General features: G+C 38.7%; 1 protein-coding gene across 3 annotated transcripts in view; it reads right to left on the bottom strand.

Annotated features, from left to right (window-relative positions):
* Positions 1 to 1,181: 1,181 nt before the first annotated feature.
* Positions 1,182 to 14,965, bottom strand: part of LOC103397634 (leukemia inhibitory factor receptor-like) — a 14,627-nt gene continuing 843 nt past the window's right edge. For 2 of the 3 annotated variants that reach the window (XM_008335970.3, XM_008335969.3), the window contains exons 2-18: positions 9,043 to 9,251; positions 8,802 to 8,938; positions 8,482 to 8,635; positions 8,029 to 8,304; positions 7,692 to 7,815; positions 6,598 to 6,734; positions 6,311 to 6,453; positions 6,078 to 6,231; positions 5,863 to 5,930; positions 5,501 to 5,729; positions 4,756 to 4,941; positions 4,429 to 4,530; positions 4,184 to 4,330; positions 3,887 to 4,024; positions 3,709 to 3,802; positions 3,483 to 3,549; positions 1,182 to 3,397 (exon numbers count right to left, since the gene is read on the bottom strand). In XM_008335970.3, the coding sequence (XP_008334192.1) occupies positions 2,726 to 3,397; positions 3,483 to 3,549; positions 3,709 to 3,802; positions 3,887 to 4,024; positions 4,184 to 4,330; positions 4,429 to 4,530; positions 4,756 to 4,941; positions 5,501 to 5,729; positions 5,863 to 5,930; positions 6,078 to 6,231; positions 6,311 to 6,453; positions 6,598 to 6,734; positions 7,692 to 7,815; positions 8,029 to 8,304; positions 8,482 to 8,635; positions 8,802 to 8,938; positions 9,043 to 9,148 (2,934 nt within the window). In that variant the 5' untranslated portion in view covers positions 9,149 to 9,251 and the 3' untranslated portion in view covers positions 1,182 to 2,725. The remainder of the gene's footprint in view (positions 3,398 to 3,482; positions 3,550 to 3,708; positions 3,803 to 3,886; positions 4,025 to 4,183; positions 4,331 to 4,428; positions 4,531 to 4,755; positions 4,942 to 5,500; positions 5,730 to 5,862; positions 5,931 to 6,077; positions 6,232 to 6,310; positions 6,454 to 6,597; positions 6,735 to 7,691; positions 7,816 to 8,028; positions 8,305 to 8,481; positions 8,636 to 8,801; positions 8,939 to 9,042; positions 9,252 to 14,965) is intronic. The other variant, XM_017042914.2, reaches the window with a different exon arrangement.

Here is a 14,965-nt window from a genome sequence, read left to right as displayed (position 1 = left end):
ATAAAAAAAAGAAGAAGAAAACAATTATATACAAGTAACATAAAAACAGGGACCAGAAGGAAAAAGTTGCCCGTTTCTTTCTTTCTTTCTTTTTTTTTAACAAAATCAACATCAACAGCAAATGTAACACATAGCGTTTATAGTCTGGTCTCCAAAGCTCTGCCAGTTTCTGAAAACAGCTTTGAAGGGAAATCATTTGCAGCATGTTTAACTATATCTACACTCACACCACTGTCCCCATTTGATCATCACTGATCTCATCACACACAATGGAATTCTCCCAACCACAAATCTGCATCATTATTCAATCAATGAATCAAAGAGAAGGAGGGGATACAGTAGTTTCAGTAGTCACATAAAACTATCTGCCTGCTGGGCATTTGTCAGTGAAGCCACCCATTAGAGTGAATCTCTAACTTGTCAGTCATTTCACAGTAGTTGTAGCTTGTTGGCTGGAGGCACTGAAAAGATAAAAAGGACATAACTGGGCCTGATTCAGAGTATGACAAAAATACATTTTGGTTATCGTTGACCAATGACTGATGACAATTTCATGAAATGTATTGAAGACTAGGGCTGTCAAAAAAAAAAAAGATGTACAGTAATGATAAACTCTGGGTTGGTATTCGGTCTAAGGAAATCCCTTTGGGACACTATTGTCATGGTGACAAGTAAACGGTGTTACCGTCAAGTGTCACTTTGGAAGAGGCTGGTCTCAGATCGGTTTTGGCTGCGCAACATAGAATTGGGCGAGTCAAACACTGACTGATCCTGGATCTGTGTGAGTTCGCACTTACAGAAGGTCAACAGGGAAAACCCAATTTTTACCTCCATCTGATTGCAGACACTAATGACACTAATTTAGTTCAACATAATTCTCTTGATGTTTTCCACATTGATAATTACATCACTAATTAACACAACACCATACACGGCAACAATAATTACCTGCTTATCTACTAATACTACTAACACTATCTATCTACTTCTACTAACCTACTAATCTACTAACATGCTGCTACTCATGTTTGTATTTAATTGTATTTGACCTATTTGTGGGTTTTTATTGTTGTTTTGGTGCTGTACTGCTGCTGGAGCCTAAATTCCCCAATGGGGAACTCCAGAGGGATTAATAAAGTGCTATCTATCTAAAACAGTGTGAAACAACCTGTTGTTTTTGGTCTTTCTGTTCCAGATGCAGAAAAAAAGGACAAAAACTTTTTTGTGATGAATTAAGGATCACAATTAATCATGACTGTGATGATTAATTAATCACAATTAGTTGATCATTAATTGTGCTTAAGCAACTAGCAACTACCCTCTGATTAATCAGATTAAAGCTTTTGAATGATTTGACAGCCCCAGTAATGACTAGCCAATAATGTGTCCCTTGCGCCTAAATCACACATATGAGTATTTAAGTCTACTGTACTCAGGCTTCAGTGTCTAATGTGTCCAGTCATTTGTCCATATTGTCAACAAATCCAATAATTGTTGGTTTTCATTTATGACACCTGTTCTTGGTCTTTCTTTCAAAAACACGTTTGCATCGTCTCTACTAATGCTGAGATGACTGTAAGAATAATGTGATCAAATATTTGGGGAATTAAAAAAAAAAAAAGTGTGTGAGTGTTTGTACACCGTGCCCAAAAAATATGCCCAGAATAAAACTGTTTTAACTGTTTCAATGTGGACTTATTATTTTACTGTATAACATAAGAGTATGATATAGTGTGATGAATTAATCACTACTTTAACTCGTCAAATTGGGTCACATGGTTTGTCCAAACACCAGTAATCAACATGAAGATGGGTTCAACACAAAAAAACACTGGCCTGTGTAAACCCAGACTGTGTAATCAATGGTTTAAAACATTAAAAAAATAGAAATTAGAAAATAAAACTCTGCTCTTTAGGAAGACAAAACAACAGTAACACTTAAAAGTAACATAATAATGTTCATTAAATTACATGTTTATACTCATGCTCTAGCTTATATCAGTGTATATCCACTGGGCACACAACCCACACAATTCCAGACTGCAACAAAAAGCACCAGTCCTGTATTCCTATAAAATCACATTTCCGTTAGTGCAGAACTGGATCAACGTTTCACCCCATCCTCTCCTTCAGTAGCTTGTCATCTCTCAGAAAGAAGGAAGGATTACCATGGAAGGTTGACCAGCAGAGACATGGGCACTGGCTGGAGATGAACTCAACTATTCTATTCAGACTTCATTAGAAATTAATCCTTCTCATCCTTCTTTTCTTTTACTCCGATTGGTAGTGTACTAGAAGTCACATCACAAATAAATATGTAGAAAAGGTGGACATTTTTGAGTGGTGTGTTTGCTGATGCTCAATGCCCAATGAAGGGGGGTTGTTGTAACAGCCCTCAGGTTGTTGGAGGGGATGAAGTGATGTAACTGAAATTTGCTTTCAATTTAGAAGTGTTTATATGTATATAAATGTAGAGATCCTTTTATGATAAGAAATTGATCTCAAACGGCATAGTTAATGTTTGGGAAATAAACACCTGAAATTGTATCACTGACCTGATTTCAAAGTGCAAACAGATGTGTAAGGCTACATCGTCAGACGGGAGATTGACATTGACCATTTGGACTTAGCTAGTTAGATACATGATACTGATGACAGTAATGAATCTGAATGTTTCATGTCATTGTCTCCTGGCCAGGCTTCTACTAGTGACACAGAAATGGTTTCATGGTTTCGAGGAGGACAGCAGATTAGTGAACCACGTTGACGCAGACGACGATGCCTGTTTCTCCTCCTCGTGTCGTTCCCCGTCAGGGAGCAGGAACTGAGTGGATGCAACAGAAGTGGGAGACCCAAGGGAAGGTGCCAGACCTCCAACTTCCCCTGCCTCAGTGGGAGAGTCCAAATGCCAGGAGCTCTGGGGTTTGTAGCCCCCAGAAGCGTAAGCTTGGGGTTCATTAAACAGCTCATGTGAAGCCACATGAGCGTTGTTACACTGAGGCCGGTATCCCCCTCCTCCACTGCAGCTGTCAATGACATCAATGGGAGGTTGCTGGTCCTCAGAAGATCCTGCTGGATGCAGCTGGAAGACCAAAGAAGAACCTGAGGTCTGGATTCCGGTGTATGTCACATCAGTGCGTCCTGAATCCAGAGATGACGCCGAGGACGTGGAGGAGTCTGGGTAACGTGGCCTGATGGGTCTCTCATCTATTACTTGGTTGTAGTAACGTAAAGATGCCGGCTCATCTGTGTCCACTGGCTCGTCTCCCATACCATGCTCTTCTTCGTCCTCGTCTTCCTCAGGGATAACCACAAGCATCTCTTTACTGGAGTCCTGATCTGACTTTTCTACAATCTGAATGATGCTGTGGGAAGACGGCTTCACATCCAACGGGCCCTGTGTAATTTGAGTGAAATTCACGAGTAAGGTATAAAATGATAGGAAATAAAGACAAGAACAGAGAAGCAGACTAGAACATCACCTGTGTTCTGGACCAATCTCCAGGAAGCTTTGGCTCAGGAATGTCTGGGTAGAATGCCCTTTTCACCCTGACAGAAAAATATATTTGTCAGTGTGTACTTTTAGCAAAAGCTCACAGGAATGTTCATATCTTGTTTTATAGTTTAATACAGTAGGAAGAATGGTCTCACCCAATAGCAGTAGTCTTCTACAAGCATTAAAAAAAAGAATAATAATAACAGACTCACCATTTCCTCTTTTTGTAGCAAAAAAATGTGACAATAATAAAGAACAAGGCAGTGACTCCCAGAGAGGTCAGCAGTTCAAAGATCAGCCAATCAACTGTAAGGGCAGAGTAGGTATTTGTAAATCATGTAGACAGTAGTGTAATAAACATAGACCTAAACCTAGTGCAAGTTTACATACTGTACGGTTCCAGCGTTATGGAGGCAGTGGCGCCTGAATCTTCGCCTGCTGAGGTGTAGGCCTTGACAGTAAATTTATGAGTGCCTTCAGAAAGTCCCTTCACTGTGTAACTCCTGATTTCTTTGTCTGTCAGGTTCGCTGTTGAAAGGACAGGTTGTATAGAAACAAATTAAGACAATCATTAAGAGGAAACAATGATATAATAATAAAATAATAATAATAAAATTATGAATAACTGTTTTCAAATGAGGATGCTTCCATAGGAAATGAAGAAGTAACTTTGATTAGAACCATTACCGATGAGTTTCAGCTCAGACCCACTGCTGTTGTAAACATTGAAGCCCAGGAGAAAACCTCTGTGGTTGACCTGAGGGATACTGCTCCAGGTGAGAACAACATCTGTGTCCTGTTGACTGGCTGACAAGAGCACAGAACTGGAGGGAACTGGAAATAACAGATTGACAAAAAGGAGCAAGAGAACAAGAGACAATGAAAACCCAAGACGAGAAAAATCAAATCTGCATTATTGGCATTATCTTTACCTAACTCCTGCACAAATCCTTGCCATCGCTGAAGCAGTTGGCGACCTTCTGAGGAGAAGCTGTACAGAGAAAATGTGTACCTCACACCTGGCTGGAAGTTAGCTGTTGGCACAAAAAGAGAGATTGTGTTTTTATTTAATAATACAATTTTCGTTTTATAGTGCTTATTAACAAGATACTGGAAATCAAGTTCTATTTTAGTCTGTTTATTGGTCAGAAAAGGGGGGGGGGGGAGTAAGGAGACAAAGGAAGGGCACATTGAAGCCATAGTTACTGCAAAACCACACAATGGCTGATTACTCAAGGTGTACTCAAGGAAATGCTTACGTGAATCAACTGTGACATTTGTAATTCCAGTGAGCACTTTAATCCACTCCACAGGGCAGTTTCGAGAGCAGGCAGAATCATGCCACTCCACCACATAATCACTGGTGGTGTTGGCATCACTCTGCCAGGACAGACGGAAACCACTGTTTTCATAAACTGTTCTGGACACAGCAACAGTGTGGGTCTCTGGAAAAAAAAGACATTGCACAAGATGAAAGATGAATGTGTGACACAGTGTTGTGTCAGAGACCATGTAAAACAGGCTCTCACTGGCTGTTCCTTCTCTCACAGGCTGCTCCAAACAGGTAATCCTTCCTGCCACACCCAACACCCAAATACTGTATATACATACTGTATTTATTCTATATTGTGCATCTGTATATTTATACTCAAAGCCTCTACTTACCCATCCATCTTACCAATACAGTGTTTACTGCTTATCTGTATACCTTATACCCATCTTTGCCACAATAGGTTTGGTTTTTGCTTTTTCTAATTACCTCTATGCTTTTCCTATTGTCTCTATATGTATGCTCTGTATGCTGCTACTGCACTGCAATTTCCTGGCCTGGGATCAATAAAGTACATCTATCTATCTAAAATCATCACTGAACATCGACCAGAAGCTAACTGTAAATATGCAGTGGATAGTACTACTTTCTTCAGGAATCATCACATTACAACATATAGTTCAAGTTATATTACAAATGTATAGCCAATTCAAATTCTGTCCCCCTTCACACACCTGTCAAACGAAAAACCATGCTGGCAGGTTGAGATGATCCTTCATTGTTCTTGGCGATCACTGTGGCTGTGACCTTGGTGTCATTGCTTGAGGTCACAATCTGGGTGAAATCAATTGCTGCAGCAGCTGCATCTGGTGGAAAGGTGTGTGTGTGCTGTACATTTTCTTCTCTGCTCCATACGGTCACTTCATAACCTATGATCTGACCGTGGCTCTGTCGATTCAGGGGCTGCGAAATGAAAGGGAAGGAAAAGCAAAAACACACATCAAAGACGATAGGTCTTAAAGCCACAGGAAGTCAGGTTTTTACTGTAGAACTAGTTTAAAAAAAGCCCCAACACTGCTTTATACCGAACACTAACCACCTTCCAAACAACTTGTCCGGTGTTGTCTTCATTTATCCACATCCACAAATCAGGAGGGTCTGGAACTAAGAAAAAAACCCAAAACATATCCAGTTAAAACGGTTTAGATGTCAACTAACTAAACTAACTAGAGTAAGTGATGTTTGTAATATGATTAACAACTATCTTTTATTTAACTTAATATTACAAATACAACTTTTAGGAACAGGTACCAAAAGTCTTGGTTTTGAAGTAAAGTGGTTGACTCCAGTTTCCCCACTTCCAGAAATTCTGTTGGGCACCACAGCGGACTCGAACACCGTAGTCCTCATTAGGTTGAAGTTTGGACAAAAGTGCGGACTGCAGGCCCACTCCAGAGACAGTAAACTGCAGGCAAACATTAGACCATTAATTATAGCAAGGTTCAATGATGTCAATACCACAGGAGACATTACAAAAGACTTACATTTTTTATAATACCATGACAGGTCAGTTCAACCTGGCAGACAAGACCCAGGGTGAAATAGCTGCTGTACTTCCACTGCCAATGCACAGTGGCATTCCAGGCATGAGCGTCGACTCTCAGTTTGGTTGGTGCCACTGGATAAACTGATGAACAAAAAAAAAAGTAACAAAAAAAGTACACCATCATCAGAGGATTAAAGGCAGAAACAGCTATTCAGACAAAATTGTCCACATCTGTCAATTTTGTTGCATACGCTGCAGATACCAACAGGGAGTTTTAAATTTTACCTCTGTGACTGAGTTCTGCAGAGTCAGTAAGGCGGTACTGGCCAAGAGGATTCACAGCTAACAGTGTCCAGTTTCCCTCCCACTGTTGGACGATACATTTCTTCTGTGGCACGTGTTCATATTCATCCAAACAATTCCTGGATACAAAACAAAATTAATGGAACACAAACACCAAATGTATGTATAATGTGACAACAAAGACAAGTAAGACACCAGATACTTATACCCATATTTACTCAGACAGAAGCCAACACATTGACCTTCAGACATTTCCTGGAAACGGTCAGGCTGATAGTGTATTGACTACCAGTCAACACACACATTACTCTCTCACACACAAACACATACAAACAGACAGCAAGAGGTCACTTAGTCTAAGTGCGTCATATTTCTTGCCATCCTCTCTACTGATTGATTTGGGGGGGGGGGGGGGGGGGGGGAACATTTGAGACAAAGAAAAACAAAAGGCAAAAAAAGAAACAGTGGGTTTTACAGGGACTTCTCAGAAATGGAGATGTTTTTTTTTCCCTTAACATTCTTATCCAATCTAAAAATGATCATAACATCTAACTTTTGAGTCGGATAAAGAATACATTGTTTAATTAAGACTATCACAAATTCTACAGAATAATTGCCCAGGAACTGGGTGCATGTCTGTGGTAGCTGAGCTACAACTCCACAGACTACTGGTTAAGGTGCATGGAATTACTGCATGCACGCTTTGCAGAGTTAAACATTAAGACTTAACATTCACTTAGCTATTTCCCTCAAGGGAGCAATAAAGAAATTCCTAATTCTGATTTTAACCTTAAACCCCTGCATTGACTGCCCTCAACTCTCCTGATAACAGGAACATTGAGAATTAAAGTATTATTGTCTTCTTTATTGAGTATAAAGTTCTAAGTCTAGGGCCATTTTCTTCTTGTGTGTGCTTTACTCTTAAGCTCATTAATAAGAGATAATTGTTTCTGTAACTTGAACCAGGTGGTATGGCTTTGAATAATGCATCAGGTTACGGGTTAGGTTACAACTTGTATTCTTGGGCCGAGATGAGGTTTAGCCTTTTTATTTTACTGAGTTTACTGTGTGCATACCTCATGTTCAGTGTGTATTTCGTTCTCCGCCTGCCGTAGAGTTTTGGGTCTCGCACGTTCCACCGGCACACAGCAGACGTCAAGTCATGAGTTTCACACACAAAGTCTCTGAGCAGTGGTGGATCTGAGTATGGGAGGTAGAAGGTCTATAAGTAACATGTACATATTCGTTTTTTTGTACACACTAATTTTTATACCATATATATTTATACATATATGTGTACATATACACAAAAGTACAGAGACAAACAGGCACATTTATATAGTACATATATACATATAACGATATACATATGGTAGTGTGGATGAAATGCAGTTGTCTAGTTATTTAACTTACATCCAACAAACACCACAGCTCCAACAATTAGAGTCGTCAGGCTGTCAAAACAAACAACATTGGCTCCTGATTGGTGAGACGGTCCCTGATTGACCACTGTGGTTGCGTAGCTCCGTCTGCTCAGTCGAGTTGTGTTCACAACAGCATTACCATATTTAATGTAACCAAATTCTTGCCCCTCTTTTACAATGCAACAGAAGGTGGTGTTGGCCCCCACAGGCACAACACGGTTCATTGGGTAAATCTGGGATTGCTCATTGCTGGGAAGATCGGACCCTAAAAAGGAGGAATGTTAGCAAAAACATCTGTTATTTGAAGATTAAGTACTAAAATCAGAAAACAGGAAGTAATAGTAAAAATGAACTCATAAGCAGAATACAAGAAGAATACAACAAAGGCTTCGTACAACCACCAGATCTACATAAAGTACTGTAGATTTCATGTTTTTCTGACCTTGGAGATTTTGGGTGTTGCTCCATTCACTTGTTTCCTGTCCGTCTCTGGAGCGGACCTTGACTGACAGTGAGGTACACTCCAGAGGTTCAGCTGAGGTCCAGTTCCACCGCTGCAAACCACTCACCTGGTCCAAAGGCACAGACACCGTCCCCTAAAAGTAATAAACACAAATCATATTGAAGGACTACAACAAAACGTTTCAAATAGTTCCAGCTTTAATCTCATATAATACTAATGTGAATTTCTGGCTGCAATGGTATTGGTGTAAAAAGGAAAGTTGGTTAGACAAAGATATAAACAAAAGCAAAAGTTCTTACATAGAAGACTGTAATATTGAGCTCAGTTCGCAAAATGATGATGTCAAAAGTTGTAGCTGCTCCTCCGAGCCAGGATATCGATAGCTGCTGTTCTTTAAAATTGGTTGACAGGGTTACCTGCTGGGGCACTCTGAGAACTGCAAAAAAAAAATGTATGTATGAATTAATTTAAACAAGCTGTCATATGTAAATGCTAAATTGCAGGAAATAGGAATGTCCTGTGATTGTCTTTTGTTCTTACCATCACTGGCATGAGTGTGCACAACTGAAAGGCTTAGGATGACACAGATGAGCCAGACAGGGCAGTATTTAGACTGTGGGTTAGTACTGACGCTTAAATGAGGCATGGTGGTCAACTGGCCGCGCCGTGCAGAATCTGCGAAGGTGGTCCTCTTTCTTCACAGTAACACCTTGCAGGACATCGCAAGAGAAACAAAGGCAGAGAGCGCCCTGTGGTAGAAAACAGGAGTAAAAAAGTTAATTAAAATGGATAGCAAAAAAACTCCTAGCTTACAGACAGTGTGGTCAGCTCACAGGAAGTTTAGATAAACCTCTGACTGTTAACACAAAGAGCTGCTCCAATATGATTATGCTACTAATAGTCTCTTGGCACCAATAGCACTTGGCAGCTGGTTCCCATATCTGAGATGCAATAATAAGAACAGCCTGCACTGTGCAAAGGGACAGCTAGATTAGATAATGTTCCTCTAAGGAATAGAGCAACTGCGAAGAAACATAAGCCTGTGTGACTAGGTGACACAGTTGCTTCTTTTAAATCATGTCGTCATGGGAAGCTGGTAAAAACTTAGTGAACTTACTGGGTTTTTTTTCTACCATCATTTTCAATGTGGTTTTACAAAAAGAATAAAAACTAACACACAGAATGACCACTGTGTTAAAATCTATTCACAAATAAACACCAGAGACAGACATAAACGTGGGAGCTGTCTTCTGCTGCAAACAGTCTCCAAGATGCACCTGAAAAACACGTGTACAGGAGTTGTCACTTTTTCCCCTGAGAATTTAATATTCCCATAATGCACAACCCGTTTCACACCAACTAGAGGATTAGAGTTTATTTAGTCTAACTGTGTTAAAACCTCTTTCCTGGAAACCTTTGGCTGGAGTGTTGTCACAACTTGCTCAGAGGACGTGGTTGGCTGCCCTACAACAACTAAACCTTGTACTATTGAATTTGTGCCTCTCCTATAAGACTACCACTCCACCCTTATGAAATGAAAAGGGAAAGTTGCTCTGCTCCCCATTAACAGCTGTGAATGATCAAACAACTCGAAGAGTACACAGTGAGTCTTGCTTACTCTTTAAAAACCACAATTCATGGAGATGCTATGAATGCAGTTTGTAGTTCCTGATCTCTGATGAGCTGCGTTGGATACACTAGATATATACAGTATATTCATACTTAAGAACTAAATCCTGCCCTCAAATAACAACAAAAAAATACACTATGACAGTAAAAGGGATCCGAGATTCATAACTACTGTAATGTGTGAGTCACCTTCTTTAAACTACTCCTGCTCCTTAACTACTTTTATTACCGAAAATTAGCCTGCGTGCATTAGGAATGGCTTGAGCCAACACTCAGGATAGGCATTGGTCTAATATTGGTCAACATTTCAAGATCAAACAGTGAAAAAACAAACTATGGTTCATCTGATCCGATTACCTAAACCCAAATGCTAAACTTAATTTTGTGTGACATGTCGTAAACAGGGACAGCAACGACAGCCCACATAATGCTGGAGGAGAAAAGAAGGCATTGTGTTGATACAGGGTACAGGTATAAGACTATACAGCCAAACAGCAACAATAACGTAGCCCACTATAAAACTTTGTTGTACAATTACATCCAACAAACAACAAAAGAAGCTTCAAAGACTCGATGCAGGCCTCGACCTGGATGAACCAGCTTGAACTATACTGGTGTACCTGAATCTGTTTTCTTGTGTTTAACTGTCTCTAAAATCCTGCGGAGCTGTTTGTTTGGTTTCTCCTGAGACATGTTGAGACAGGCACTAGGCATTCTGATACTTTAGAAAAACAATGCTCTTATTTAAGGCCAAGCCCATTGCAGTTGCAACACTGGCCAAAAACAAAAACAATACACACAGTCTGCCAACTGTCTGCTGGTAGAGTGAGTAATGGATATCACAGATATGCATCTGCTAACTATCAATGCACTTTTACTTACACACAAAAATGATACAAAACTACTCTCAGATTCTAATAACACCATAATAGTAGATGAGGACATGTAGTTTTTTCTGGTCATGATTCTCTTAGTAAAAGCAGCAGCTACAGGCTTTCCAGATCTGTGCTGAGATCTGTTGCTGTAATCTTAAGGATCTGGCAACAAATACACAATGGTTGGAGTAAAGTGAACCTCCCACACATTTTCTCAGGATGTTTTCATTCCTATGTGGCTCCAATAAGTTTCACTCTGAATCACCAACTGTTTAATGGTCTTGTTGGACTGAAAATCTAGAATACAAAAAAATTAACTATTTTAAAAATGATTGAATGCAAATAACTAAATTTTAACCAGGTCTTAACCAAATTTTGTCATTGAATTTAGACTATAATTTAAAAAAAAGGAAGAGTTAAATAATTGTATTGTTATGCAGAAAAAACATCCGGTTTACAGTTCTCTGTAAATATGTAGCTTCTTACTTCATCCCTGATGTGGTTTAATTCCTGGCCCCTAAAGTAGTTTTACATATGGCTTTTAAGAATAGCTTGAAGGAATGTGAAAGTAAAATCCACCCAGTTCATGATATAAACATGTGTATTTATGGTCCCTATTAAAACATAGAGACACACAGACCCTTCCTGACATTTCGGTATTTTCAATAGATTTACAGGGAAACCTGAACACTTGCGCCCTTGTAAAGCATATGTGTTTTTTGTTTTTTTTTCCATATTTGGTTTATGAGTTACTGCTAAGTTACTGGTTTAGAAATCATCACCTTCCAGTGAAATTCAGAAGCACGGTTAAACATAAACACAGCTGTGCAGAGGTAGCGTTTAACACACTTATGGTTTGTTGCCCAACCTAAAAAGAGCAGTGTTTCAGTGGTCTTGGATCCAGTTTTTTTCTTTCTAAATACAGTTACAGCCTAAATTGTTTTATTACCTCTAATGTATTCCCCAGTTATTGAACACTGAAAAAAATATGTTGCCCTGATGGGAAGTGGGGAAAACAGCCCCAGATTCTGGGAAATCTCTCCTAGAAAGTGATATCTAAGACAGCACACCAACACACACAAATCAATACCTCTTTACTGGGCATTGCTCTCATCTTTGTTACGCTGGTACATTTTAACTGCATGTCGACAGAATAAGGATGCTGGTGTTATGTATAAACCTAATTTGCAAGCCTGTAGTTGCTACAACAAAACAGGATTTTACCATAAAAGCTCGTGTTTGACTATCACCACTCACTGGACTTTGCAACTCATTTGTTTGTTATTTGGAGAAGGCCGTGGAAGGTGTCCTGCTTTACTGACACCAAATGTACCCTGTGTACCTCAGGCTTCCCGTTGTGATTCAGATTCACTGAAGAATGATCTGTTCTGAACAGACACAGTTCCGTATTTTACTGTGTCTCATTTGTAGCAAAGTATAAAACGTATATTATGTGGTCTATTTCACTTTACAATAAAAATGTTAGGATTGTGAAAAAAAAAATATGCAGAGGTTCTGGCAGAAAATACATTTTAAGAGTGAGTGATTAGAAAGAACAGCTCTTCCCACATGTCTGTGTTTGCTCAGTTAAAAAAAACACCAGGATTAAACTATAACAAGCCGCCTCCACAAGCTTTCAGAATGTATTCTACATGTGATAAAATTTGTAGCATAAAAAAAGCAAAAACATTTACAGCAATAGTTTATGTCAAATTAGTCAGACTCAAATTTGAACAAATTTTTAACTCATAAGTGAACAGAATTTTACTGGTCTGTTCTGGTTTGGAATGTTGATTTATGTCAAACGATTAATTATTTTGAGATTAATTCACAGTACCCCCTGCAGGTGGGGAAGAAAGCATGCCACAGTCTTAGTTGTAAGACAATGTTACACCAAGTTTGGCTTAAGAATTACATCAGTCACTCTAAATTGACAAATAATTAGCAAGTGCAAATGGTTTGTTGCCTCTGTATGTGACCCTTAGAAGAACTGGATGTAGCCCACCCTTTCCAGATGGCTGGTTGGTTTGCCTCAGCTCCCGCCTTCACAGAGGATGACCAAGAAGCAAGACATTATTAAAAAACTTAAACAATGACTTTGATCCAAAGAGGAAATAACTCCATAAAAACCAGGCACACAAACAAAACCTAAATAGATGTGACAAGGCTATGTGTGAATGTTTCTCTAATCAGTGAAACCTACAATCTTTCTATTTTTACCTTTGTGCAGAACCAAGACCTTCAATCACCTAACACTTAAAACCACATTTTTAAACAAAGATGAAACCTCTGCTACTATTTTTTTTTATCACCAGAGAGTGTGTGGGAGAGCAGCTGGACCCAACTCAGAGTAAAACTGGACCAGCTCTGTGCAACTCTGTCATTACTCTGTCATCTGATGACCACATAAGCTCACAGTGGCTTCAGTGTACAAGAGAAAAGTAATTTTGAAACATGAGCTAAAGTTGATGCTAATTATGGTCGACCTTTAAATGAGACTGGGGAGACCGGATGCTCATCAGAAAATATGTTTAAAAAAAGTGAGTGTTAACAGTCAAGTGTGTAAAAGTGGTATGCAAGAATGTGAAAGGTCAGCGTGCTCACGGCCTCACTGAAGAAGGGACATTCAGTCCTCTGTTTGTGTAGCCATGGGAACTCAATCACACAGTTTCTTTCCTTCCTTCCTTCCTTCCTTTCTTCCCTTATTCATCCTTTCATTCCAAGTAATGTCCAATGAATGCAAATGCAAATCTCAGCGACAACAGGAAGCAGGTCAGAAAGACACAAGTTAAACCAAAGTATACAATTTGGTTTCCAGGTTTATAGCTAAATTAAGAGCTGGTGACAATAAAGCAGCCTGTCTGTGGCTGCTTTATTGTGAAAAACACCTCCATCTATCATTGAAACCACACCCAACAAAGTGTGGTACTTTGTACAGTACAGTAAACAGTAGCAGAATATATGTAATAACCAGGATGTTTAATATGAGTGAGTCACAGTCATAGTGGAGAATAACAGAGCTGTTCTTAAGAACAACACTCTGTCCCTGAGGCTTTGTGTTGATAAAACAGTAAGTGATGTCTGGGAAAAAAAAAAAAAAGTGAATTATAGTTCACCGTCACCTGAAGTGAAATTCATCCACCTTATTAGTGTTTCACATTCAGAATCAATACTGCAGTTGCCACTAAGGAGAGTTTTTTTTTTTTTTTTTTTTTTACAGCTTATGAAACATATTGAGCAACAAGTTATATTTGCTCCAATCCTCATACATACAGTGTGTATTAAATATGAACCTGTGTGCAGCAGTGCTTTAAGTTCATCAGTATACTGCTGTTTATATTGTGCATTTTGTGATTCAAAATTATTAATATCAGGACCATTAGAAATTAAACATATATAGTAAATAAGAGATGATTGTAGTTTTTTTTACAACAAGGACTGTTTACATAAACAAGTATATCTTTAAAAAACAAATATGACTTGATAGTTAATTTTGTATGAGAATAAATTGAAACTGGTCTATGAAGAAACATTTGAGAATGTCATCAGTTTGAATTTTTTCTTTTAGAGACCCAACTGCGAGTATCTCAATTGTAATAATTGCCCAATTAGTTAATAATTGAATAAGTGACGAGTCTGTAAATGTTTTTCCATGTTGTAATCTACTTTAGTTTATGTCAAAAGTGCATTCAAAAGAATGACTGCAGAAAATATTCAATAAATAAATAATAATACCATTTGCCATCAATAGCGAGATTTGTGATGATTTGTGTAAACTTTTTTTTCGAATTATCATCATTTAGTTTTTAGTGGGGGTCACCTGTGAAATGTATTTCTTTTTATTTGTAAAATAAAACATGTAAATGTATTGTATTGTTAGTGTTTATATACCAACTAACATAAAAAAAATAAATCGTAAGACCGGGAAAAAAACCTGGAGCTGTAGAGTAAAAAAAAAA

Source organism: Cynoglossus semilaevis, chromosome Z (assembly GCF_000523025.1).
Source record: "Cynoglossus semilaevis isolate Cse_v1.0 chromosome Z, Cse_v1.0, whole genome shotgun sequence".
Lineage (NCBI taxonomy): Eukaryota > Metazoa > Chordata > Actinopteri > Pleuronectiformes > Cynoglossidae > Cynoglossus > Cynoglossus semilaevis.
This window is presented reverse-complemented; position numbering and strand designations above follow the sequence as displayed.